The sequence below is a fragment of the Talaromyces marneffei genome, chromosome 1 (genome assembly GCF_009556855.1).
Source record: "Talaromyces marneffei chromosome 1, complete sequence".
In the NCBI taxonomy this organism is placed as follows: domain Eukaryota; kingdom Fungi; phylum Ascomycota; class Eurotiomycetes; order Eurotiales; family Trichocomaceae; genus Talaromyces; species Talaromyces marneffei.
Genome location: NC_072348.1, coordinates 3,712,902 through 3,738,127, shown reverse-complemented (window position 1 = coordinate 3,738,127; position 25,226 = coordinate 3,712,902). Strand labels below are relative to the sequence as shown.

Below are 25,226 nucleotides of genomic sequence, written 5' to 3'. Positions count from 1 at the left end.
GAGCGCCGATAGCTTAAATCCGACTGTCCGGGTTGGATCAACGGAGGACAGACGTCGGAACGCTTTTGGGTAACAAACTTCGATACTCTTTTCCCCCCTTTTGATAGGTACTGTATACAGTCAGACCAGGTCGAAGGTGAAGCATGGCTCGCCTCGCTTACCCCTCCTAGGTCCTGACCCCGGTCGCTGTAGCTGAAGATGCGATGGCGCGGCGCTTGTAGGAAAGAGTATAGTTAGCCTACGAGGCTCGACATTAGTTCCCAGGCCTACGCACTACTACGGGCACGTGGTAAGTAAAGGCTATGACTCGGGGCTCCATCAAAAACATTAATCCATACCACGTCTACAAATCTTGGAAAAATCGTCGTTTCAGCGACAAGGCAGATTCTCAGAGGTGGCTGAGTGCCTTGGGCCACTGCACCCATCAATGGCCAGTTGGCAGAAGATCTAGTTCCCGGATATGTTTACCGTGCGGTAACAGTTTAGGCACCGAGCCAATTTTTATCACATAAATCCGATCTGTATTCTGACCTTGACTTGAAGGGAATCGTCAAGGAATAGTTTGTTCTGTCAAAACAATTCTTCGGCGCATTCAGAACTACTCCCGGATACCGTGTATAGTATACCGGTAGAACGGTATACTACACCATGGATCCGTTAAGCGTAACCGCCAGCGCCATTGCGATCGCAGCACTCGCCGCACAAAGCTGCAAACAAACCTACAGCCTGATATCAGGTATAACCGACGCTCCCCAGAGTATCACGCATTCACAAAACCTGCTCATACAAACCGAGGACTCTCTTGTGGCGCTGGAGCAATTGGTAACGAACAACAAAACATCGGCCATTCTCGAATCGACATTGCGAGCGATTAGCCTCGAAAGGACGCTCAAATCGACTCGTGATATTTGCAGTGATTTTAGCGCCGCTGTTGCAAATATTACCAAACATTCGACCGATACGAAATTTAGTTTCCGAGATAGAATTTCGGTGCATCTGAGAGAGGGCAAGATTAATGGGTTCAATCAGCAGTTGAGTGATTGTCGGAGAACGCTGGTGTTGGTATTGGGGTCGATTAATCTGTAGGTAGTACTTCTCCATACTGCATCGATGTGACTCTAAACATGGCGTAGGATTCTGTCAAGTCGTACGTCGGAAGATATTGAGCGTCTAAGAGAGGAGTTTCAAGCCCAAGAAACAGCTCTTTGGGACCTCAATACGCAGCTTCGGAATCAATTGTCTCTGCCGGTGCCAGACACCGAGACAAAAATAGAGCAGAACTCGGATCTGTCTTTGACACTCCAAGACCTCTGCAAAGAAACACTAGCAGCGACCGAGGCAAAAAGAACGGGACAAAGATTCGGAGACATGTTGATAGAAGATCGCTCTATGGCAATGCAAGGGATCGTGGGCAATCGGCAAGAGGGAGTCGAGCAGACATTCGGAAAGTTGACAGCCACAAAGGAGAGTAGAGCGTTTCAGGGACAGATGAGTAGTGAAGCATTTGCGGCGATGTTTGGCGGGCGTTCTTCTACTTAGGTTGGCGGGGAATGGATGAGCATCACTATGGTACGATATAGTTTTGATTGTGTGAAAGACGAAAGCTGCATATTCTACACTGGGCAATTGCAGGAATAGTAAAGCGAAAGTACATAGGTAGAGTTCATTTATCTAAACCTTGGGCTTGCAGCAGAACGGTCTTATTGAGTTAGGGTTACCGGTAGATAAGATAACACATGTTCGCTAGCTTGCATAGTAGGTAGTTACTATTAATGAATCCAACACCCTCGTGATCGATGGATAGGTTAAGTGTGCAAATAAAAGAAAAAGTTGTAGAAGGGAACAGATGAGAAATCCAGACAGATCTGTCGCAAGATCAAGTCATCGCAAGCAAGCCATATGTAAATTATGCAAGTTCACGTCTGACTGAGACTTGGATGTAAGGTTGCCTAGTTTCTAAGGCACCCATAGACTAACCAAAGCAAGCTCTGAATCCAGAAATGCAACAATCCTGAATCCGTTGAACCTACCAAACGGTGAAAATGGAGAACAGAATCAACGGCCAACCCAATTCTACTGTTTCTACATCGATCGTTACATTGGATTAACTTCTTACTCGCCCGCGAGCTATCTATCCACTCGGAGCTTGTGGCTATCTCGTATCGATAAGCCGGTTATCCGGCTAGCGCGGCCTGGCAGGTCAGGCCGCCAAGTGCTTTACTAAGAGCAGTTAGTAGCTTGGAGTTCATACCCAACGAGCCGTTTAGTGACTTTAGTGACCTCAGTGACTAGTGTAGAGAAATTTTTTTTCAGTCAACTGGATCAGCTAGAGCTACAATCGATGTCCGCCTATGAAATGCTGAGCACTACTCCGTACAACCCTAGGAGTATGCACAGCGAAATGTTCCGCGTTCAGCTCCTCCCGCCCGCTTGGGTTTCCCCTCTTTAACTATCTGTTCCCGATAGCTCTGCGAGCGAGAGGAGAGAGTTTCCTGGTTTCCCCTCTCTACTGGATCCGGTGTCTTGCAGGAAATTCTATTTGCTATATTCAGTGTACGTAGTTGCAGTGGCGGTATTCAGGATTAATAGAGCAAGGGACGCATCCTTACATATGTCACGGGAGGGAGGCAAAAAAAAGAAAGAAAAAAAAAAAAAAAGAATGGCAAAACGCAGTGCTGGACGTGGACGTAGTACGGCAAAAGGACGGTCAACCACGCTGCCACACACCCCCACTCGGAGAGCTGGGAGCTCTATCGGCTAATGATAAGCAGCCCAAAGAGCGCGATCGATGACACTTGGCCGATTGACAGTTAGAAGATGACTAGCAGAGAAAAAATGACTATAATCGTGTTTCTTCAGCTATTAGAAATATAGTTAGTTACCTCTAACTGACACGACGGAGTCACTGTACCCAAACAGAAAAAGAGAAGGAAAAAGAGGCGTAAGCTCAGAGCTCGCAACATCCGGCTGCGGCACAAGCTAAGCTGAGCTAAGCTAAGCTAAGCTCCGGGTTCTAGGGAGATACATTGTACGCCATAGTAATTGCTACTAAGACCCAAGTACCTCTCAACAGGATTCCCCCTCCTTCGCCCTCCGGACCAAACAGCGAACGAGAGAGTCAGCCAGTCACAGTTCGCTCAGTCCTGACACTCCCGCTTTTACTGCTCCCTTTTCCTTCCTCTTGCTCTCTCTCTCTCTCTTCTCTCTCTTTTTTCTCTTCCCATATACCCATACATACCCTACTTCCCTGGTCCCGACCATGCGTACGGACTTGTATACACCGATATTTCTATACATACACATACACATACACATACAAACCGACTCCAGGAGCATGTATACATTGCCAGCGTTCAATTTGCCGGTGTCAACCTCCTTCTGAGCTGATTGATCTGCCTGAGTCGTTCTGAAACCGCCTCTCCGACGGAGCACTTACTACTACTTGCTTGCTTATTTCCACGCCCCCCCCGCCTTTCGTCCCGAACCGACACCTGTCAATTCATTCACCAACTGTTAATAGCCTACAACAACCTCAGCTACAAATTACAATATCCGGTATCAGCACACATGCAGACCATGCCCCCGCGCACCTCGCTGACGAGCTCCTTCTCCGTGTCGGATGCCAACAACGAGGTGGTGTGCCCGTTGACGAACAATGACGGCTCCAACTGTCGGAAGAGATGCTTGGGGGTGAGCTTCCCCCCCCCCTCCGCTTATCCTTATCGATAGCAATCCACAAACTTGACTTGACTCTCTGCGATTGAAAAATTCGACTCAATAAAATGACATTGTCGCGGCTGACAGCATTAATCGACAGGAAAAACGGTATCGCTCGATGCAAGAGCATATCCGCAGGGCTCACCCGAACCACTACATACCGAAGCTCCCCGCTACCGAGGAGAGCTTCCTGCTGATGGTCAATACCCCGCTAGACCAGCGCGCCCATCTGAACACCCAGCCCACACCCTCACCTGCTAAAAAATACGGTATTCCTCTACATGATATTATTTCGCCAAGCGATCCCCTAATTAACTATGTAGATACGTCGCCTCCTATCACCCCCCGAACCATTGACGACGCCCATCCAGCCGCCGCCACTGCTGCGGTCGCCTTGGCTCAATTGCATCACCATCGCCTGGCTTCCGATTGGGATGAAATGGTAGGTTTTGTAAAAAAAAAAAAAAAAAAAACATCCGCGCTAGGAACAAAGCTCATTTGTTGCAGGACACACACTCCGATAATGAGTTGGGACGAGATCGCATGCATTCGTCGATTGAGCTTCCGCCATTGAGAGACCACTTCAAACAGGAACCTCTCCCACCATTTCAGTCATCGCGTCCTCGAGAATTGCTACCATCCATTTTGAGCCATTCTCCGCCCGGTCGGTCGTCGACTCTGCCCCCTTTACAGCGCAGTAACAGCAAAATCCAGAGGCCGCGAAAATCGTCCATTACACAGAATGCGCGCAAACCAAAGCATGAGCGTACGCGATCAAAAGAATTCGCACGACGCCCGAGCCTTGGTGATCGAAAGGCTCTTTCGGCCGAACCACAAACGGCTGCGTGGGTGCAGGGAAAGCGATGGGAGGATCTCATAGAAGCCGCGACGTCGGCGACGGAGGTGGATGAAGATCGTGACACGACTCCAGTATGTTCCTTCAGTTCAGATCTTATTATTTACACTGCTAATATTGTAGATACCGCATTCGCCATCAGTTTCGGCGCTGCTCAACAATTCAACATCAATTTCGTCGGCCAAAAATCGCAACTCACTACCCCCGTCGCTGCACTCTTCGAGTCTTGCGCCAATTCGTCGATCGTTTCAAGGTTCATCCTACACGGAGTCTCCGTTGCAAAAATCGCTCACACCACCACCATTGGAACTACATCGCAGCAGAGACAGCGACATGGAGCCATTTCCGTCCATTGAGCCATCCTTGGAGTCTGGTTCCACAGTTTCTGGCAAAACCTTTCACATGTCAGCCAGCGGACTTCCATCTTCGGTCAATTCCGATTCGAGTCCACTGAACCACCTGCACAACCACGTGCGACCGCAGCATCGATTTTCAAACCCGACACCATCAACATTCCGACACCGCGATATCCAGATTTATTGTGCGAACTGCAGTCGTGCCTGGCCACTGCAAGACTGCTACGCCTGTACTGAATGTATTTGCGGGGTTTGCCGGGAATGTGTTGGCATGTTTATAAGCAGTCCGCCAATGTCGCTTTCCCATCCAATGAACAGCCCTATCAAGGCACCGACCAGCTATCCCGCTCCACGGGGATGTCCGAAATGTCGCACAGTCGGAGGGAAATGGAAAGCTTTCCAATTGGAGTTTCGGTGATCTGATCGCCACAGAACATATTATCAGATTAATGATATCACGACTAAATGAGATTCGCCCCTTTTTCGGGAAAACAGGAAATACTTACGAACAGGCGCAACACATGACGATTACGCACCATATCATATATCATATCATACCACATCATATGTCAAGGGATGTCAGGGATGTCCAAGGATGGTTCACTAACGGCGTTCGGTTCAGCTACTTTTTGCCCCTCTGGTCTTGAAGTCGACTTGTCTTGTACTGGTGGTAAGAGAGCAGGCTTTTTGATTCTTTAATATTGCATCTATATACTATATATGAAAAGCTGGTCTTTTATCATATTTTATCCGTCTATTTTGGTTACCTTTGGTTCGGGTTTGGTTTGGTTTGGGTGTATCGGTAACTAAAGGTGGCTTTTTTTTTTTTTTTTTTTTTTTTTGCTTTTACTGTTTGCTTTTGCTTTTGGCTTTATTTGTTTTGATTGTCGTTGTTATCACGTACATATCTGAATGAACTTATCCATTTTCAGTTTCTCTCGTCTTTCTAGTTTCTCTCGTCTGAAATGAGGTTTAATCAGGTTTAATCAGACCCAAAAATAACACTACTCAACCCCGGCGAGACGCTCCCAACCTTCAAACTACCCAACAACGGACCCAGCTCCCCGGTCTTCGTGTCGCGCGCCACAATCGCAACGGAAGAGGACATTTGATTCCCAACCGCGACCAGCGAGCCATCATCACTAATCACAAACGTGCGCGGGAAAGCCCCATACGAACTCGTCAGGTTTAGCGGTGTTAGGCTTGACGTCCTCATTGATCCTTTGAGGAAGGAGATGGTGTCATTCGGCTTAAAGGCTTGGTCTCCGCGGATGGATACGTAGATATCCGTGCTGTTCTTGGGGATATGGATCTCGGCGACGGCGGATGGCGGTAGATGGCGGGTGGGTGCAGGGACGATTGCTTCGTGGAGGCTGAGCGAGAGGCCACAGGTTGGAGCATCATCATCATCATCATTATATTTGGTGTTGTGGTAGGAAACCGTGTATGCGCTGACTGAGGTCCCGAGTTCGTTGGTGATGTACAGCGTATCACCGTCGATGGAGAAAGCGCCGTGTCTGGGACCATCGGCTGGGGCGGTTTTGTAGGGCTTGCATTGGGTTAATGTGCCGTCGGAGGCGTTGATGGAGAAGATGTGGATGAGGTCGGCGCCCAGGTCGGGAGAGATGATGTATGAGTTTGTGGGGTCTAGGATTACCTCGTGCGGATGGGGAGCCTCCTGGCGCGAGGGAACGGCGCCTGGGCCCGTTAGAGTAAAGAGGAAGGTTTGTAGGGCTGAGCTGGTGTTGGTCAATGGAAGGGGGAAGGTTGAGATGGACGATCCTTCACTGTGCACCACGGCGTTAGCTTCTAAGAGATAATCTGGGAGACAGAGGGAGAGAGAGAGAGAGAGAGAGACGAACTAATGCGCAATAGCGATGAATTTCTTATCACCAGCATGATAAATAACACTCGCAACACCACCGGCCAACGTCTCAGTCTCAGCAACAAGCCTCGGCTTGGTCGCCGTTGAGATATCGAACGCCGTCAACGACCCATTCCCCGACGTTTGCGTGCGGCCCGACTCATCAACGCAATACAGAGTCTTTGTAGCGGCGTCGAGTTCGAGCCAGCTAGGCATTGAGCCGCATGCTTGTATAGTATTGGCCAGTGTGAGACTGCTGCGTGGATCAGGGTTTGTGGCATCAAAAGTCAGTGTGTGGACGTGGCCGTCGTAGTGAGAGACGTAGAGTGTTTTGGCGAGGACGGTGCCTGCAAGGAGGAGAGTTGTGAGGACGTGCATTTTGGTCATGTACACGTACAGTGTACTAATATATCTACAGTAGTTCAAGGATAAGAAAAAGAAAAGAAAAGAAAAATGAATAGTTACATGCGCAAGTAAAGTACATCAGTCAAGTACCGCCGGCATTTATACACGATCTCATGAATGCCATGCCATGCCACGCCCTGATCGCCGTTTCCCTCGTTTATGCGATTCATCCGAATTCCAGCAAAATATACATGTTTCAACTCGTGATAGGGCAGTTCAGGTAACATCGGCGCAATTGCTTGAATACCTTACTTGAGCAAGGTTTGCCCAGTCGGCGAGTTCCGTGATGCAACGTGGGTTCTTGTATTTGCTTTGTGTTGTTCAGTAAACCAGGTTAATTGGAGGTTTCGGTGTGAGTTTATTCAGGGCAATGACGCCATTTGGATGTGCCGACGGAGTAAATGTATAAAGAAGAAGATCCTTGTGCAGAGGAACTGGAATAATATGTAACTATATGGGTAGGGGTTGTCCGTCCAAATGCCGTATGTGGGGATGATCTGCAGAGAGCCTTTATTTAGTATTAACCACTACGTAGTTAGTTCCTGCCGAGATACGTACATGTTTTAGACTGCACTGCCAAGCATTAATGTAGCAATCTCAATGATAGACAAGGTCTTATTTGTCCCGGGTTATTGATGCATGGGAGGGAGGGGACTGCCATGACATGAAATTACTTGAATAGGAAATAATTCGGCCAGCTTAGTATGTGTGTCTTTCTGTGCGACAGAATATGCGCCGGCCCCGTGAAACAAAACAGGTCATACTGTCAATTCATTGAGACTTGTGGTTTATACTTCAGCGATCGACAATATCAAGCCTCTTGTGTACTCGAATTGAACCGGGTTTTGTTGTTCGGGAAGTTAGTTAGGGCTAATTCTGACCGTCCAAGCCGGATCGGCCCGATGCAGCATAGATACCCTCACTAGGTAAAGTGTACGCGTCTCTCGCGATATTCCCACTAAAGAAAATTGGGTCTTGAACATTACATACACACACACACACACACACATACTGCTGATACGAAGAGAAAACGCCACTTGAATTCGATAGGTACCATGTGACAGGCAACCTGTGGCTATTGCCTAGGCAGATATGCCAAAACAAGTGTCCACTGATCGTAAGAGGGATGATGAAGCGATTACTACGTAGAGTGCCTGGCACCCCTCGCTGCACTTGCCTGGTGTTACGCCACTTTCACAAGCCATTCCTACACAGAGGTCTTCGACAATTATCTTGTGCTGTGGTGCCAGAGATATCGATATATCGACTCTGCTCAGTGGGCCATGGACTCGGTCAAGCAGTGATCCGGGAAACCTGTATGCGCACGGAGAAGATCAAGAGATATTAAACTTAACTTCATGATACCGAATTCAGTATACCGATCAATTGATGTAAAATGTCATCGCTTCATAGTTCCAAGGCAACAGCGCCGATACCACGAGAAACACAACTCAACATGGCCAAACTCTTTTCGTCTTCCGGTAGGTAATCCTAAACCATTTATGCAGGAAGGCTCCAAGTTGTTTATGAACAACTGTCCTTTTCACCGGGGCATCATTTATGTATGCCCTTGAATGTGTCCTTGGATACGAACGAGCATCACTATCCTAGTCTAAATTCCGGCTAGCGAAAGTATGGTCGGTCCAGATAAAGGGGTATCCCTTTTAGAAGTTTATGCAACTAGTGGGTGCATTGTTATGTCCTCAATAATCCTCTCCCCCATTTTCATCAATTCAGTATCCCTTCCCGCCTCCCCAATGAGCGTAATACCAAAAGGCATCAAATTGCCCTTGGGATTCTTCCATTTCCCCGTCGGTATAGCCACAGCACAGAGATCTAAAAGGTTGACAAAATGCGTGAAGCTGCCCATGAGCTTATTTCTTGCGATGGGGTCCTCTTGAATCTCTGCAACGGTGAAATGCGTCACTGTCGATGGGACGATCAAGACATCAATACTCTTTTGAAATTGCGTAACTGTCTGGCGCTTATAGAGAGCCAGGTCGAAAATATCTTGATAAGCCCGAACAGCGTCAAAGCCAGATGAGGACTCGAAAATGGTCTTGATTACAGGATGTAGTTTTTCCATTCCGTGCTGTTTTAGATAGTCTTCAAATGCGACGAGGCGTTGACTGACGATCGAAGACCCATATAACATATCATTCGCTGACTGAAAGGGCGTATAGTTGATAGGGCATTTTTGAAAGCCCGAGTCTGGTTGTTCTAACCTCTCAATAACATGAGAAAATAGTTGCATATACGAAGGTGATAGCACCGAGAGAAGACCGGATGGTGGAATTGCAAATCGAATGGTCGTTGGGAAACTAGGCAATGCAGGAATGGATTTACGAGCATACACGTCTTCTTCATCATAGCCTTTCATGACCTTCCATGCCTCTCTTGCATCATCCACAGATCTTGCAATGACGGTAATACAATCTGCAGTTTTGCATGCGGGAATGAGGCCTACGGTAGAGATAGTTCCCAGAGTCGGTTTCAAGCCTACAAGGCCATTCAGACTGGCTGGAACTCTGGTACTCCCAGCGGTATCAGTTGCGACTGAGAATGACACCTGTCTAGACCCAACACTCACTGCTGAGCCGGAGGAGCTACCTCCAGAGATGTAGTCTGAATCAAACACACATCGCGGTGTACCATATGGAGAACGATGTCCCACCAGCCCTGTCGCAAATTGATCGAGGTTAGTTTTGCCCACAAGAATTCCGCCTGCGTCCAGAATCTTTTGGACTGCCGGTGCGGTTCGGTCAGGCGTATAAGCATACGAGGGACATGCGACAGTGGTCGGGATTCCCGAAACATTAATCGAGTCTTTGACAGAAAAGGAGATACCGTAAAGAGCGGGTAGTTGCCGTTGTTCGGCATATCTGGCCATCAATGAAGAAGCCGCTTCCAAGGCCGTTTGTCTCGGACTGAGATGAATCCAAACTGCCTGGTCTGGGTAGGACTCGATGTGGTCGTAGATCTGATTTACTACGTCAAGAGGAGTAGCCTTTTCTGTATGATACAACTCCCTTAAGGAGGCGATGCTGAGATCATGTCGTTCAGTAGTAACTGCAACTGGACCCATCTTCAATGTCAAGATCATGCCGTGGAGGAAGAGATGCAAAATTTGAAGGTGAGCAGCGTCTCAGGCAAATTTATCGAGATAATAAGTACTAGCTGGAGAAAAAAAAAAAATGAATAAGACGTCGTTGGTCCACGGATCAACAATATATGAAAAATTTCATCCGCCCGCGGGCGCCGCGGGCCATCAATATGCTGATACATGATGATAAGACCGTGAAACAATATCCTGATCCCTCCCATAAATCTCATTACTAAAGCTCGATATGTGCATACATTAGACATTCCTTGAGCTCTACCTCGATCAAGGCTAAACTTGATATCTCCAATCAACTAATCTGGTTTGTAAGCAGACGTCGGGGGCTAGGGCCTGAAGTTAATCAACACAGTATCACTATATCCACTGTTAATTAGTTGCTGTATTCTGATGCTATTTACACTCATACACAATACACAAACTTCCACTTTCAGGAGGCTCTTGCCAGTCCCCTCTTCGATACAAACCAACATGTATCAAGCACCACAGATAAAGAAGATTTCCATTCATAATTAGAGCCAATGATCTTCAGTAAGTTATCATCCTCATAGCTCACATTTATGAACTACTCCGTGCCTGTTTAAGACGATGCAGCTCGCGAACCTCCTCATCCAAACCCGGGGCCGGTCCGTCAACAACAAGACCCGGAGCTACCTGATTTATTGACAATGGAACGACAGGTCCAGGGTTTATGCCCAGTTCGACTCGCCATTGCACAAGCTGGGCCGAAGAGCTAGCGTATACTATTCGTCCCAAGCCCGCATAAGCATGAGCAGTTGCACACATGGGGCAATGCTCGCCGGAAGTATAGACTGTGGCAGCAGCGCGCTCCGTTTGGGTCAGGTTCTTCTGTGCCCAACCAGCTAGCGTAAATTCAGGATGCCAGGTGACATCAGCTTGGGTGACCACTCGATTGCGGTCTTCTTTGATGATCTCGCCAGCAGCATTCACCAGCACTGACCCGAACGGCGCGTCGCCGGCTTCAAGCGCTTCACGAGCAAGCACCACACAGCGGCGTAGGTAATTAATGTCATTTGCAGACAACATACTTGCTCTAATTCGGGACTCGGTAGAGATTATGACGATAAGGCGGTCTTTCTTTTGGATAAACCTCAAATTTGCAAACAATCGAATGTTAAATCATCGAGGAATTACGATTCAAAGTATGTATGTCGTGTTGCGCATGTACAGCAGAATGTGGGGTGATCTTATCTTTTAAAGACTCGAGATGGCCTCGGCTACTCTAAGCTTTTCTAACCCTTATGTATAGTAAGAGAGTAAAATCAAGCTTGTCTCGTTATCTCACTTCTTAGTGCTGCATTCCAATCCCCCATCTAGCCCTAATTTCCTCTTTCAATACAGCAAAGAGAAAATATCCTGATAAAAACCTATAAGCAACATCCTCGAAAGCATCCGTCGTAAAATAGTAGAAAAACTTCAAGTCCCCTTCCAATCTTCCGAATACTATACTTAGCATCCTCCGGAATAAACACACAGCCCCTTCCTTCAACTTCAGTTCCCAGGCTGTCAATTCGCACAATTCCTTTTCCTTGCGTGATATAGTTACTTCGGCTTCAGAATAGCGATAGATACATAAATGGCCTGTTCGAGGAGGGGATATTGCAGTCCCACCGATAGAGAGTTTGTCGGCGTTATGTTTGATGAGAAGGTGTGCATTGTCTCTTTTGTGACTATGGTTAGGATGGAGGAGAGGATGGTTCTGATTGGAGGGTGGATATTTGGGCTTTGGAGGACTGACTAGTCCATCGGCATTTTGTTGTGGTTCCAGGGGTATTCATGGTGAAGGCGAAATTGGTACTTGTCACGATTCTTGATTGTAAACTATACTCTGTATATACCTATGTAGACAAAGAATAAATGATTTCATCATGGGTGAATAAACGCTTGGAGATATATGCAAGGCCTTGTACGCTATCTGGGGGTATGCCAGCGCTTGCGCTAGTTCATCTACATGGCTTGCAGGTCGCATCATTCCCGATGTCTAAATAATTGCTTTTTCTGCCTACCATTTTTGTATCTAATATTCTGTCTGGTTTCACACGTGAAATCAACTCTAGAGCTTTGCGACTTTTCTAGGGATGCGACTGACTGGCTGGGATGCCGGAATCCAGAACCCGAATTTGCATGTGGGAGGGATCAAGATGGCCCAGGTGCGATATAGGCATTCGTATTTGCTCGAGAAATCTACATAGTTAGCAGGTATTCGGTAAACGCATTAGAGGATAGCAACCATCATCCGACGAATCATAGTCCAAATGCCCAGCAAATGCTCACGATTTGCACGATTTCGCAATCGCCGTTGGTGACATCAACCCTCGCTAAATTGCGTGATCCTGGCCTTCAGGAACGTCTTTCTTCTTCGTATAAATCCATCCACGCCAGCCATTCGTCCGGATTTAATCTCACAAAAGTCAATTGAAATAAATCATTTTCATACTATATACAAAAGTGAGTGAATTTAAATTTATTTTGCCTGGCTTTTTTCGTTGACATGTTGACTGGGATTAGATCTCATCACAGACGAGGAGTCAACCTACTCAGAACTAACCCTACTTTCAAGAGAACAAAATGGCCGCCACGCTCAGTTCGCATCACATTCAAGCTCCTCACAAGCTCCAAAACTCACTCAATCAAGCCTCTTCAAGCCAAACCATTGACTTGGCCCTCTTCCCGGACGGACTCAAAACAACTGGCCAACATGAACCACTCCCCGAACACCTTCACCCATTTGAAGAGTTCCCTTCAGAAATCACAGGGCGCACAGTCTGGAAAGCTGAAGAATACAAGGATCATCCCGAGAAATGGGTTCATCGCTTCACGACCGCTGAGGTTGAAGAATTGAGTTCTACTGCGGATCGGTTTATTGCTGCTGGTACGCCGTTGACTGGTATTTCCCAGGTATGTCTCTATTCCTCTTATAGGAAACAATATTTCTTCTTTTCTTTTCTAATTTGTGTAGAAAAACTTCATCCTCCCCAATCTCGGGCCTTACCTCTACAACGAACTGCGCGACGACCTAATCAACGGCAAAGGCTTCATCCTCTTCAAAGGTCTACCCGTCACGGAATGGGGAAACCACAAGTCAGCCGTTGCGTATATGGGCCTTGGTACATATCTTGGTTACTTTGTGAGTCAGAATAGTCGCGGTCATGTCTTGGGACATGTCAAGGATCTCGGCGAGGATCCGACCCAGATTGATAAGGTGAGGATCTATAGGACGAATGCTCGGTATGTCACCCCCTGTATCTCTTGGAATGAATGAAAGTGTAAAGGCTAAGGGAACAGTCAATTCTTCCACGTTGATGACTCGGATATCGTCGGATTGCTCTGTATTACTCGTGCGCTAGAAGGTGGAGAGTCCGATTTGGCCTCTTCTCATCACGTTTATAATGTGCTCGCCAAAGAACGCCCGGACGTGCTCAAAACGCTGACGGAGCCGATCTGGTATTTCGACCGAAAGGGGGAGACGTCGAAAGGTCAAGAAGAATATATCAAGACGACTGTATTCTATCTTGAGAGGACCGAAGAGAACCCTCGTGTGTACCTCAAGTTCGTGCTAATCCTCGGGAAACGGTCTTGGAGAGATATATATACTGACACATGATACATGTAGATGGGACCCTTACTACGTCCGCTCACTCACACGCTTCTCCGACAAGGGCATCATCCCGCCCCTTTCAGACAAACAACAAGAAGCCCTGCGCGTGCTCGAAGAAACGGCGCAACGTCTTTCGTTGCATATGATCCTCGAAGTCGGCGACATCCAGTTTTTGGCGAACATGCACATTTTGCATGCTCGTACCGCGTACAAGGACTATGCGCCGCCGGCACCACGACGGCACTTGATGAGGTTGTGGCTCGCCACGCCGGAGAGTGAAGGGGGGTGGAAGTTGCCGTTTTGGGATAGTGATGAGAAGAAGCGGGGTGGGATTCAGGTTGATGATCAGCCGCCTGTTGCGTTGTTGGATGCTGAGTAAACCTTGGAACATTGAAACCTCTACCAGTATCGTACCTAGGTACATAAGTAGTTAGTTGTTGACTGTATACTACAGTAGGTATTGAGTCTAGAAGGCTGGGCAAGGTTATCATTGGCAAAGATAATCAGGATAAAAGTTATAGCATCGGACTCAAACTCCGATCGTGGACTTTATAGTCCGACTCACAATATATAAGGATTCAAATGTTAACTTCTATAACCAAGTATTCAGCCAAGTATTCAGCCAAACAAACAGAACCACCAGTACGTCCTTCAGGTTGGTGAAGGCAAAGCCAAGCCCCCGCCTGATAAGGAATCCCTCATTTTCCCGATTAGGAAATCATATCCGATCCAGTCCTTTGGGTGGATCCATCTCATCTTGAGTCATCAAAAGTTTTGCTCCAGATTCAAACTTCATTCAACATAGAACAATAGACAATAAAAGAAGCAGAACTCTGATATAACTAACTAAAAATGATTACTCGACATATCCACATCGCTGTCCTCGATACAGATGTGCCCGTGCCCACTGTATATGCGGCTCGCGGTTTATACAGCTCTCAGTTCCGGGTACTACTTCAATCTGCTGCCACAAGATTAAACCAGTCTATAAAGAACAATGCTGTATCTGCATCACAAATACAAATTCACACATCCGCCTACGATGTAGTTGGTGGCTCATACCCAGCACTGGGGATGCTGCGCAAAACTCCTCCCCTTCACGATGAGGAGGAGAAAGAAGAAGAAGAAGAAGAAGAAGTATTCAGACCAATCGATGCAATACTCATCACCGGCTCCGCGGCATCAGCATACTACCAAGGCGAGCAATACGCCTGGGTCACAAAACTGCAAGAATTCATTCGACGGGTTTGGAGTCGGTATCCGCACGTCAAGTTCTTCGGGTCTTGTTTTGGGCATCAAGTTATTGCGCAGGCTTTGCTGGCGACTCCTCAGAAAGATTCATCACTGGAGACGCCGCTTGTGCGAGTCGAGGCGTGTCCGATGGGGTATGAGATTGGTATCCAGCCTATTGAGATCAGTCGAGAGTTTGGCGCGACGGCGTTGGGGAAGACTTTTTCGAAAAGCTTGAATGAGCGAGATGGGGGCAAGTTGCATATACAGCTTATCCATGGAGATCGCGTTATTGGATTCCATCCCCCTTCGACTGCCGGTGCATCGGAGACTTCTTCGTTACCTCCTGCTGCTGCTGCTGCATTAACGGCCCTCCCTCAACCCTGGCTTAATCTCGGGAGCACGCTCCTCTCGCCAATACAAGGCCTCTACTACCCGGGACGAGTATTGACGTACCAGGGACATTTCGAATTCGATATCTTCGTCAATTCAGAAACAGTCATTGAATTCGGCAGAAGGACCGGTTGGGATGCGCAGATGGTTGCCGAGTCTCTACAAAAAGTCAATGCATGTGGACTTGGGGATGATGATTCCAAAGCAGCGGCGGAGATTGTCGTGCAATTTTTGGCTGAGGATGCTGATATTGCGAGGCAGGGTGTAACTGAAACGGGTGCACCTATGAAGATCGACTATCCGATGAAAGCAGAGACAGCTCGATCGGCGGCTGCGAGTGGGCTTGCTACGCCCCCTGAGGAGATGTCTTTACCAGTATAATTAATATTCGAAATCTATCTATAGTTATGCCTAATGAATCATGTCTGGATGAGGAAATAAGTGACTACGTACTGAAGTATTCACGCAAAAATCGCGCTAAACTTAAACCTTTAGGTGCAGCCAATCACACTGCCTGAAATACGAGCAAAAAGTCCCAAAGCGGCAGGTCATGAGGCTCTGATTCACGTCCTGATTTTTTCTATCTCTTCTATCTCCGACATCCACGATATCATCAGTTTTTGTATTTTTATTTTCGGTTGAGAGTTGGTATGCAAGTATCATGACCCTGTCTACCTCCCACATCAAACTCATCGCTGCGGCTGCACTTGCAACCGCAGCCGTCGCGGTGGGCTCCTCGGGCTTGTATGTATACTTTCTACATTGCGAACTAGCTCGATCAACACTGCACATATACAAATCCTGCAATGGGAAAGAGCTGGTGACCGCTTCTGAGAAAAGCGGCGATGATGACGACGAGAATGATCAAATACAACCAATATGTACAACAATCCCGGGCCCCGTCTTGACTTCAGACAAGTACCGGGTCGTATATGACCGAGCATGGCGCATCGTCAACAGAGAAAAAAATGATATTTTACCATCCGAGCAAGACCTAAACACCACCTTCCCCGTTGGTAGTACTGAGTCATGGTCCTACGAGCGAAAACTACTCACAGCCTACCTACGCCGCAACATGTCCGCTTTTGCGCGCTATCTGCCGCAAGCCCGAATCATCAAGATGATGCTTCGCAAGTCTAACCCAGAGGCGGTGCAAACACTGGATCCGGCGTTCATTGAGAAGCTGGATTTTGTTGTTGGTGATGTTGTTTGTGGGCTTTACAAAGTCCTCAGAAGGAAGGATGCGGTCGTTGAGTTTAGGGTGGCTCAACCCCAGCCTGCAACTAGCGGTAATGGTCAAGATCTAAAGGAGAAGGAGACGGAGAAGGAGGAAGGTTCAAGCCAAGAGTTTGAGGGGAGATTGGTGATTGGTATGAGGCCCGTTGGAGATTCGCTGGAGGTGTATAGTGAAACGATCATGTGGCGCGACGCCGAGAGAAAAGGTGTGGTTATGCCGTTGGAACGAAAGATCCCCAGAGTATTGCATGAGTTGGCGTCGTGGTGGTTACTTGATTCTGGGGTGAACTATTTGAAGGGGCTGAAGAAGTGATCTTTCTCCGAAATGTTGTATATTATGCCCACTCTCCTATCTTTGTCTATATATCTATACCTAATCTATCGTAATCCAATTCTTGAGATAAACAAGATAGACATCGGAATTCGTGCCGATCAAGTGTATCAGTTTGGGGCTTGTGATTGGCTCAGAAACTTCCAGAGTTTGCATATCTTCACGCCCTATTACATTTCACGCGCCCTGTTACATGCTTTTCTTTTCTGATATTCTATGAAATTCCATGTTAACTCGATATAAAGGATCTCACCTAACTAATCCTTCAACTGAGTATGCAAGTCATCTATCCCTTGTCTACTCATAGCATGTAGTAGCTAACTGTCGGGACATCTCCGAGCAACGTACCGTAACCCCACATCAATTGGCAATCCTTATCAAATTTCTCATTCACTTCCAGGTGCAATCAATATCTTGAAGAATCAACACACACATCTCTCAACTGAAACATCACCAAACAAGAAGCAAACAACAAAAAAGAAAAGAAAAAAACAAAATGGCAGGCTCCGTCATGGAAAACATAACCGACCCTCCCCTCCCCGCCCCCAAACAGCACACTCAATCCGCCCCCCTTCTCCAACCCATCACAACAAACACCAAAGCCGGCGTCCCAGTAACTCTGTACCCCATAACCATGGGCCCCTCCTCAATCCCCGAGGGGATAGTAGCCTATTTGCACGAAGAATTCACAGCCGAAATCTTGAAAGGATGCACATATCCCATGGAAGAGCCCATGGCCCTCGACCGGTTCAGGGATTACTGGTTCGGCACTTTTGCCGTTGTTGTTCTTAAGGGAACGAGAGAGGAGACGGACCCTCTTTTGTTGTTGAATGGGGAGGGGGAAGAGGTGGATTGGAAGGAGGTGTGTTTGGGCACGTTTTATATTAAGCCTAATTATCCCGGTATGTCTTGTCTCCCTGACGAGGAAGATTTGAAGGGGGGTGATGATGTGTTTGCTGATTTGATATGTGCGTGATGCTGACGGTGATCAAAGGCCGCTGCTCCCACGTCTGTAATGCTGGTTTCTTAGCCTGTTCCGCCGCCCGTGGCAAAGGTATCGGCTCCGTGATGGGCGAGACATATCTCGTGTATGCACCTAAACTGGTTTGTACCCCTAACGTTTCCCTTTTTCTTTCTTTCTTTCTTTCTTTCTTTTTTTTTTTTTTTTTTTTTGGATTTTCATCTCTGATGCGGCTTCGGCAGGGCTACAAATACTCCGTCTTCAACCTCGTATTCGCCAACAATCCCGCGTCAAGCAGGATATGGGACCGTCTCGGGTTTCAGGTTCTGGGTCGTGTGCCGGGGGCTGGGAGACTGGCGAATAGTGAGGAGTTGGTTGATGCGTTGATTTATGGGAGGAGTTTAGTATAAAAAAACTGACCCTCTGACCAGAGCAAAAGGAGAGGGCGGGGAAAAAAAAAGTATTTATTGGTGAATTGAATATGTACATACAAAAGAGATAATGGAATATCCCATGATACACGGATAGACAAAAAGGTCATCAGACAGAAGTTGACGAATGACAAGAAAACAAGAAATAACGCTAGAGGTATTGTGCACGAAACAAAAGGTCAAGAAGCTGAGATGACATAGAAGACGCAAACATTGCGTGTCATCAACAGAAAGAAAAAAACGCTGAGGCGAGAGATGATGGTCTCGTTATTACAAAAACGGTAGCCGAAAAGAAGAAGGAAAAAAAAAGGGAGGAAAGAAGTCTATCGCCATCGAGGTCGTTCATCAGGTTTGCTCTTATTTTGGCCCGCCGAACTCTCCCGCCCATTCCTATTCTTGATTGGAGGTAGAAGACTTGTTCGTCGACCTGAATGGCCGAGTGACGTACCCGGCCGTGTCGGATTTGTGGCACGATTTTCTTCCTCGGGTTGTTTTATTGTCATTGGACCACCGTAACTTTGTCGATTGCGAAGTCCTGTTGGCAGGTTCGCGGTTGATTTGCGCAGTTTGTGGTATGGTGGAGGATCTAGGACGGATGGACGAGCGGAGGACGTGAACGCAGAAAATGAGCGCGCAGCTAAAGTGGGTGACGTTGGTGGTGACATTGCGTCGAGTCGACTGTTGGCACGGTAGCCAACACGACTGCCCGCTCGTCCGGTAGGAACAGGTGAGGAGGATGTCGCCCGACTCAATGGGCTAGGGACAGGTAAAGATGAAGAAACAGACCGCGACGTGCGACCTGAAACGAGATGGTTCTGCCGATACGTAGAGGGAGGTGTCAGTTTAAAATTGTGGCCGGTGTCAAGATCAGCGGTATTAGTGCTGGCATTCCATCGTGGTCGATTGATCGCTGGTGTCGTTGGTATGCGACTAGTGCGTGACGCAGGTGTTGGTGTGGTCGAAGAGTACGGTGGTGAATGTACAGCCAGTACAGCTGATGATTTGCGACTGCCTGTAGCTGCTGTCGGAATACCTGACAACCGTCGCGAGCTAGCAATGGCTGATCGAGATGTGCTGCCAACCGAGCTACCCCGTCTACTAGATCCACCATTCGCTCCTGCGTTGGGTGTCCGCAGTCCGCCGGTGTATCCAGTCATGATCACAGATGAAGCAGGCGAGCTGCCAGGGGTACCGAAATGGCTAGTGTTGGCAGGACTGTCGGTCGTAATGATACTCGAGATCGAATCGCGCAATTGTTGGCCTCGAGAAATCGACGTCTCTTCAAGAACCGTATCCATGACTTTCATACTCGCCTTGAGGGCATCGACTCGCTGGTTCATATCCGAAAGCAATGTGAGAACCTCGCCATTGACAGTCAGGCGGTCGTTGACTCCTTTCTGAATGATCGACATCACACGTGCAATGGCCGGTACATAATGGATTTTCTTGGCTTCGTAGCTCTCAACCTTCTTGGCAAGTGCCGTTGGATTGTTCACAGCCTCTCCTGACTCTAAAGACTCTTGTAGCTTGCCAATACTGCGCTCAACCGAATCACACATCTTTTGCGCCTGTTTGCCGGCATTTCTGAAGACAAGAATCCATCGATCCTCTCCAAGCTCACGTCGCAAAGCTTCTGCATCAGCTTCCAGCTTCTTGTAAGTCGTCTCAAGTCGCTTCCGCCTGTCCTCGAGTTCCTCGCAAGCGGTAGGAAATAGCTTTTCCGCTCGTGTCTGAAACATCGATAGTCTCATAGGAAGAAAGTCCAAAGACGCTCTCAACGGTTGCATACGAGCAAATAGCTGCATAAGGTTTGCATCATCCTGTGGATTGCTATTACCTGCGGCGTTGGAAGGATCGGCTGCGGGAAACAAAGCCAAACTCAACCGCTTGGTTGCTGCCGACGGCGTGCCATTGAGAGGAGACTCTTCCACGATAGTCTCAAGCTCATTGATATCAAGACCATTACCTTGCTCTGCCTCTGAGTTGGGAACAAGCGATTTGTGACGTTTTTCCTCCATCTCAAAGATCAATCTGCTGAGGTTATCAATTTCAAGACCAACATCACCAAGGACATTGTTCCATAACTCTTCCCATTCCATGGCCAGTTCGACTTGTTCCTTGACACCTCTCAGAAATTTCCGTATGCTGGCCCAATTCTTCAAAGTCGTATCCATTTGAACAACAATCAATTTCAAATCGTCAGCGCGAACATCATCAATATCGTCACGTAACTGGACATTTTCAATTGCTTTGACATAGACATCAACCAGACTCTCAAATTTGACAACAGCCTTATCCACTTCTTCTAGCCCTTCTCGTCCACCGGCCGCAGCCCATTCAACGTCATCCTCGGCATCAAGCCCATTGAGGACGTCCGATGCTTTGTTCATCCATTTCTCAATCTGCTCGGCTGCACCGGCCAGAGCCCTGACTGCCGTAGGTGCGTTAATAATGGAGGTAATGCTCGCTTCCAGAGCGGCAGGTTGTGGCAAGTTGATGGACGTAAGCTGTGACAACTGATTGCTAAAGGACGCTCGAGAGAACGAAAATATCGACTCCGCTCTATTCAATTTGTAAGGACTGGTGAAATAAGATTGCATGTTGGTTGAAGACGGCGTCGTGGGCACGGGAGGAGTATCTTTCGGTGGAGGCGGAGGGGCCTGATCTTCAAGTGTGCTGCGTCTGAGGTATTCTTCTAGGTCAGTCGACCCTTCCTGTACTGGTTCGACATCTTGTAGTATGGAGCTGGGTACATCAGCCCTTGCGGATGCTTCAACCGTCGTCATCGTCGACGCAGCAACCCCGTCTACGGAGTCGCGGGCGTCGGCGAGTGGTTCGGTGGCGTCAGCGGTGGAAAATCGTCGTCGGTCTGGGAATGATTCGTTGTCGGGGGTGAGAAGTGGTTGCTGAAAAGTTCTTTGTTGTGCTTCAAGGCCTGTGCTGGTCTCTTTCTTTGTAGGTGATTGCAATAAGTCAGGGGCACTTCTTTCTCGCTTGATTGTCAACCCTGGCCAGGCCCGGCCACGTTTCTCAACCTTTATGGATAAATCTTGGTGAAGGTTTTCCAGCTCTCGCAAGTGGTGTTCTGGGATCTTGCCTACCGCGCCTTTATTATTTTTTCCCAGGCCGTTATTACCGGGATCAGTCGATCCGCTGAGGAGTTTCACTCGAGCCGCAAGACCAGGCGAAAGTCTTCGAAATATCGACGTCCGTTGCGTATCTTCAGAAGACAAGTTCTGCTCCGACGTGTTGTCCTCTCCCTGCGGCGATTGTTTGAATCGGCGGGCTATCGAGGTTGTCGCGGCAGGGGTGACCGGCTCCTGAACGTCGAGCGCACCGGCGGACGAAGACGTCGGTTGCGATAATTGAGGGGCGGAGAATTTCTTAGTCAATGATCGTAGGGAGGCCTGTAAATTGTTATCGTTGGTGCCGGTTGCTGTCGTCGTCGACGTTGCCGATGAACCAGGCACGAAGGTTATCGCGGGCATGGATACAATGCTAATCTGCGAACCATTCACCTTGTCTATGCTCTGGTTGTTCGAATTCGTAGACGCCGTAGTCGCTGTAATGGCAGTGGTAGCGGTCGAAAAGACGTGGTGGAAATTTGGAGGAATTGTTTCTGTCGCCGTCAATAATAAAGGGAGCGATAATAATGACGCCGATGATGACTTGGCGGCGACGCGAGGAGCAGAACGGCGGCCACCAGCAACAACTCCGCGCTTGACTGGCCCACTCTGCAATCTGTCAACAACGGTCTCGTACACTCGCCTTTTGCTGTTGAGGAGGTTGAGAGTGTAGCGATCAGGGTCTACATGGCGGGGGGGCTGTAAGGACAGAGACGGTCGGGAGTTGAAGTTCAGGAGATGAGCGACGACGGAGAAGGGGAGGGTTCCGCTCTTTTGATTGTTGTCCATCGGTTGGCTTTTTTGGCGCAAATTTAACGGTTAGCTCCAGTAGGTTTGAGCACAGACGGGCATTCTTTAAACAGTTGACGCTAGATAGTTCCTGTGTAGAGTCCGTAGAAGGATCTGAATTATTTCGACTGACTAGTTATCTATGTTATATAACTATTATATGTATTCATAGCCATGTACCAAGTTGCGACGAGCAACTCCTACCTAGGTACATTGCCAGCACAGTGCTTGTCAGGCAGGAAGTGCGCTTGCAAATTATACCTAAGTTACAGCAAACTAACCAACTAACTATACCGGTATGCTTCCAATCAGCAGCCCCCACGACAACACACATTGTTGACCATCATTTAGCAGATTGCTGTCAATAACACCAACTCAAGAATAAGAAATATAACTTGTAATGCAGTAACGCCACTAACACCGTATGTGCAGACATTGGACTTTCGTCAGGGGAAAATGATCATATATAATATAGGTAGATTGCAGACATGAACAAACATAATAATAGAGTATGGGTCAGGAACCACAGTTCCGCAGCTTCAACTATGGTTGGAATGACAAGAACAAAGGGTATCAAATGGCGGGCCGGTACCAGAGGATTATTCAGGTACCAACCAGATGAAAATGAACACGAAAAAAAAAAAAAAAAAATATAAGGGGAAAAAAAGCAAATGATATGAAGCCTGAAAAATTAGGCAGCTTCGGCGGTCAAGGCTTCAGTATCAAAAATGGTGGGCAGTTCGTTAATGGACGCAACAGACCCCTTACGCGGGTTCCTCCAGTCGTCCAACATCTCCTCGCGGACACCCCTGCACCATTCAAGGAGGGCAGCATCGAACTGTTTCCAGGCCGCGTCACTGCTACCGTAAACGACTCCCATGACGTCCAGGTCAAATTTAATCTCCCACCGCAGTTCCGCGGCTTTGCGCCAGTATCGTAGATTCTCAGCACGGCGGTATGGTTTCGCGATATCTTCGTGAGGAGTCTTGATTTCACCAAAAAGTCGTCGTGATTTGCGGACTGCTTGATTATGCATACGGATGAGATCACGGCCGTCTCGCAAGCGACTAAGAAGCGGCGTTGGCAACACCGCATTCTCAGGAGATGTCCATTGCGGCAAGGCGGGCCCAATTCCATTCATCAGGGTCCGAAGGAATGCTTCTTCGCGCTCCCTTTCACGTCCCGTCCAATCTCCCGCGGCCCAATTCCAGCTAGCTCGTTCCTTGTTTTCGGCCTCCTCGAGCCGACGCTCTTCGTCCAGAACGATAATAACACCGGCCATCCAGCTAAGAATAGCGGCTCGTTCGGTATTTCTCAATCCACCGGCGAAATTCCGAGACGCCCAGCCCTTCAAAACATCTGTGACCGCCAATAGTTCTTCTCGGAATTTGCGTTCCGTCTTGATACTAGCCAGTCGCTCCGGTCGTTCATGATTGATATAGTACACCCGAGCAGAACGGATCGCTAATGTGACAAGATCAAGAATATGCATGCCCTGGATTTCATGCCAGCCGGAGGGCTTGGGTGATGACGGAGATGCGGGGCCATGTGTATCCGACAGGGGCGAAAGACTATTTGACGATGATCGAGGCGAGGACTGTGTGCTATCAGACTCTGACTTTTTCACCGCCAACGACGCCTTGTCCAATGCCTCCACCAAATCCTTTCGCAGGACCTTCAATTTCGGCGGGGGCGCAATATGGTGCGTTTTGACGCTGTAGGTGCTCACGGTAGGAGGAAGCATTAATTCTCCATCGTCGTATTCGACATCAAAGTCGACTACTTGATCGGGAGCAATATCATCGTCAATGGGACTATCGACCATATCCGCAGTAAATTGAGGATCCTGCGTCAGCAATAGTTTCGGAACCTCCTTGGTCTCGTTGACATGATTCTTATTCTTTGGCCGGGCCATTTGCGCGCCTTTGCCATCTAATAATCCCGTCCTGGCAAAGTAATATTGCAAGTGTGCGATGCTCCCTAGACACATGACGCTTTCTCTATTTTTGGCCGACTCGGCGAACTCGACGCCCTGGGGTCGGACATAACCACGTCGTTTTGAGCCGGCGGACAGAACCGACGATCTATTATCGCCGTTGGAGGTGGCAGACGTGGCGGAAAAGTTCGAAACGGACGACACGGTCGAGAAGGTTGAAAAGGTCGAAAAGCTGCGGTCCGGCGAGGGGCATGAGGAAATGGCCGGTGTTGGTGAGATGGAGGGTGATGGTGACCCTGAGCGTAACATTAGCGGGGAAGCACCAGGCTCCTTGTCGTTATGGTCCTCCATGTCTGCAGCACTCTAGTTATTCCAGTTATCCCGCAAAATATGCAGGAAAAAGTATATGTGTTTGGTCTAGCGAGGGACGTAGATATGTCGAGAGTGTATATCGAGCTTCGATTTCAAAGCAACTCGCACATTGGGGTCACACTCTGCCGAGGAGGTTTCGGCGGTAAATCAATAGGTCTGTCTGTCGTCGGATGAAATAACAACAAACGATTTTCTCGGGCGAACAGTAGTCAAATATATGGATATATTATAGAGAGGTCACTGTAAATCGAAAAAAAATATGTAGTATTATGATATAGTTGAGTTGGCCAGCACAAAGAATAAAAGAAGGAGACGTCGCTGACCATTCACGATTCCCTCAGTGTTTAGTGAGTTAGTTCAATTAGATTAAGAATTTCCCTAGTACACAAACAGCAACACTAAGGAGGTCAAGGACGCGCCTGTGTGGGGTTGTAATTTCATCTCATTGATCAGGAAATACGTACTCAGACGTAACTTAACTTACTCC

At 48.0% G+C, this 25,226-nt stretch overlaps 11 protein-coding genes across 11 annotated transcripts; 6 read left to right on the top strand and 5 right to left on the bottom strand.

Annotated features, from left to right (window-relative positions):
- Positions 1-648: 648 nt before the first annotated feature.
- Positions 649-1,539, top strand: EYB26_001392 (uncharacterized protein; the record flags this gene model as incomplete). Its single annotated transcript, XM_054260702.1, has 2 exons — positions 649-1,082; positions 1,134-1,539. 2 exons carry the CDS (start codon positions 649-651, stop codon positions 1,537-1,539), a joined length of 840 nt encoding a protein of 279 aa, XP_054116677.1.
- Positions 1,540-3,567: 2,028 nt separating this feature from the next.
- On the top strand, positions 3,568-5,347 carry EYB26_001391 (uncharacterized protein; the record flags this gene model as incomplete). The annotated part of the gene is made up of 5 exons (XM_054260701.1): positions 3,568-3,690; positions 3,818-3,986; positions 4,041-4,159; positions 4,225-4,647; positions 4,697-5,347. The coding sequence occupies 5 exons, from the start codon at positions 3,568-3,570 to the stop codon at positions 5,345-5,347; spliced, it is 1,485 nt and encodes a 494-aa protein (XP_054116676.1).
- A 564-nt stretch (positions 5,348-5,911) lies between these two features.
- On the bottom strand, positions 5,912-7,171 carry EYB26_001390 (uncharacterized protein; the record flags this gene model as incomplete). Its single annotated transcript, XM_054260700.1, has 2 exons — positions 5,912-6,716; positions 6,792-7,171. 2 exons carry the CDS (start codon positions 7,169-7,171, stop codon positions 5,912-5,914), a joined length of 1,185 nt encoding a protein of 394 aa, XP_054116675.1.
- A 1,699-nt stretch (positions 7,172-8,870) lies between these two features.
- Positions 8,871-10,283, bottom strand: EYB26_001389 (uncharacterized protein; the record flags this gene model as incomplete). The annotated part of the gene is made up of 1 exon (XM_054260699.1): positions 8,871-10,283. The coding sequence occupies one exon, from the start codon at positions 10,281-10,283 to the stop codon at positions 8,871-8,873; it is 1,413 nt and encodes a 470-aa protein (XP_054116674.1).
- A 591-nt stretch (positions 10,284-10,874) lies between these two features.
- On the bottom strand, positions 10,875-11,363 carry EYB26_001388 (uncharacterized protein; the record flags this gene model as incomplete). The annotated part of the gene is made up of 1 exon (XM_054260698.1): positions 10,875-11,363. The coding sequence occupies one exon, from the start codon at positions 11,361-11,363 to the stop codon at positions 10,875-10,877; it is 489 nt and encodes a 162-aa protein (XP_054116673.1).
- Positions 11,364-12,905: 1,542 nt separating this feature from the next.
- On the top strand, positions 12,906-14,314 carry EYB26_001387 (uncharacterized protein; the record flags this gene model as incomplete). The annotated part of the gene is made up of 4 exons (XM_054260697.1): positions 12,906-13,235; positions 13,297-13,565; positions 13,623-13,886; positions 13,951-14,314. 4 exons carry the CDS (start codon positions 12,906-12,908, stop codon positions 14,312-14,314), a joined length of 1,227 nt encoding a protein of 408 aa, XP_054116672.1.
- Positions 14,315-14,787: 473 nt separating this feature from the next.
- Positions 14,788-15,939, top strand: EYB26_001386 (uncharacterized protein; the record flags this gene model as incomplete). The annotated part of the gene is made up of 1 exon (XM_054260696.1): positions 14,788-15,939. One exon carries the CDS (start codon positions 14,788-14,790, stop codon positions 15,937-15,939), a length of 1,152 nt encoding a protein of 383 aa, XP_054116671.1.
- A 280-nt stretch (positions 15,940-16,219) lies between these two features.
- Positions 16,220-17,107, top strand: EYB26_001385 (uncharacterized protein; the record flags this gene model as incomplete). Its single annotated transcript, XM_054260695.1, has 1 exon — positions 16,220-17,107. The coding sequence occupies one exon, from the start codon at positions 16,220-16,222 to the stop codon at positions 17,105-17,107; it is 888 nt and encodes a 295-aa protein (XP_054116670.1).
- Positions 17,108-17,621: 514 nt separating this feature from the next.
- EYB26_001384 (uncharacterized protein) lies at positions 17,622-18,496 on the top strand (the record flags this gene model as incomplete). Its single annotated transcript, XM_054260694.1, has 3 exons — positions 17,622-18,027; positions 18,120-18,229; positions 18,329-18,496. 3 exons carry the CDS (start codon positions 17,622-17,624, stop codon positions 18,494-18,496), a joined length of 684 nt encoding a protein of 227 aa, XP_054116669.1.
- A 344-nt stretch (positions 18,497-18,840) lies between these two features.
- EYB26_001383 (uncharacterized protein) lies at positions 18,841-22,431 on the bottom strand (the record flags this gene model as incomplete). Its single annotated transcript, XM_054260693.1, has 1 exon — positions 18,841-22,431. The coding sequence occupies one exon, from the start codon at positions 22,429-22,431 to the stop codon at positions 18,841-18,843; it is 3,591 nt and encodes a 1,196-aa protein (XP_054116668.1).
- Positions 22,432-23,122: 691 nt separating this feature from the next.
- On the bottom strand, positions 23,123-24,718 carry EYB26_001382 (uncharacterized protein; the record flags this gene model as incomplete). The annotated part of the gene is made up of 1 exon (XM_054260692.1): positions 23,123-24,718. The coding sequence occupies one exon, from the start codon at positions 24,716-24,718 to the stop codon at positions 23,123-23,125; it is 1,596 nt and encodes a 531-aa protein (XP_054116667.1).
- Positions 24,719-25,226: the final 508 nt, after the last annotated feature.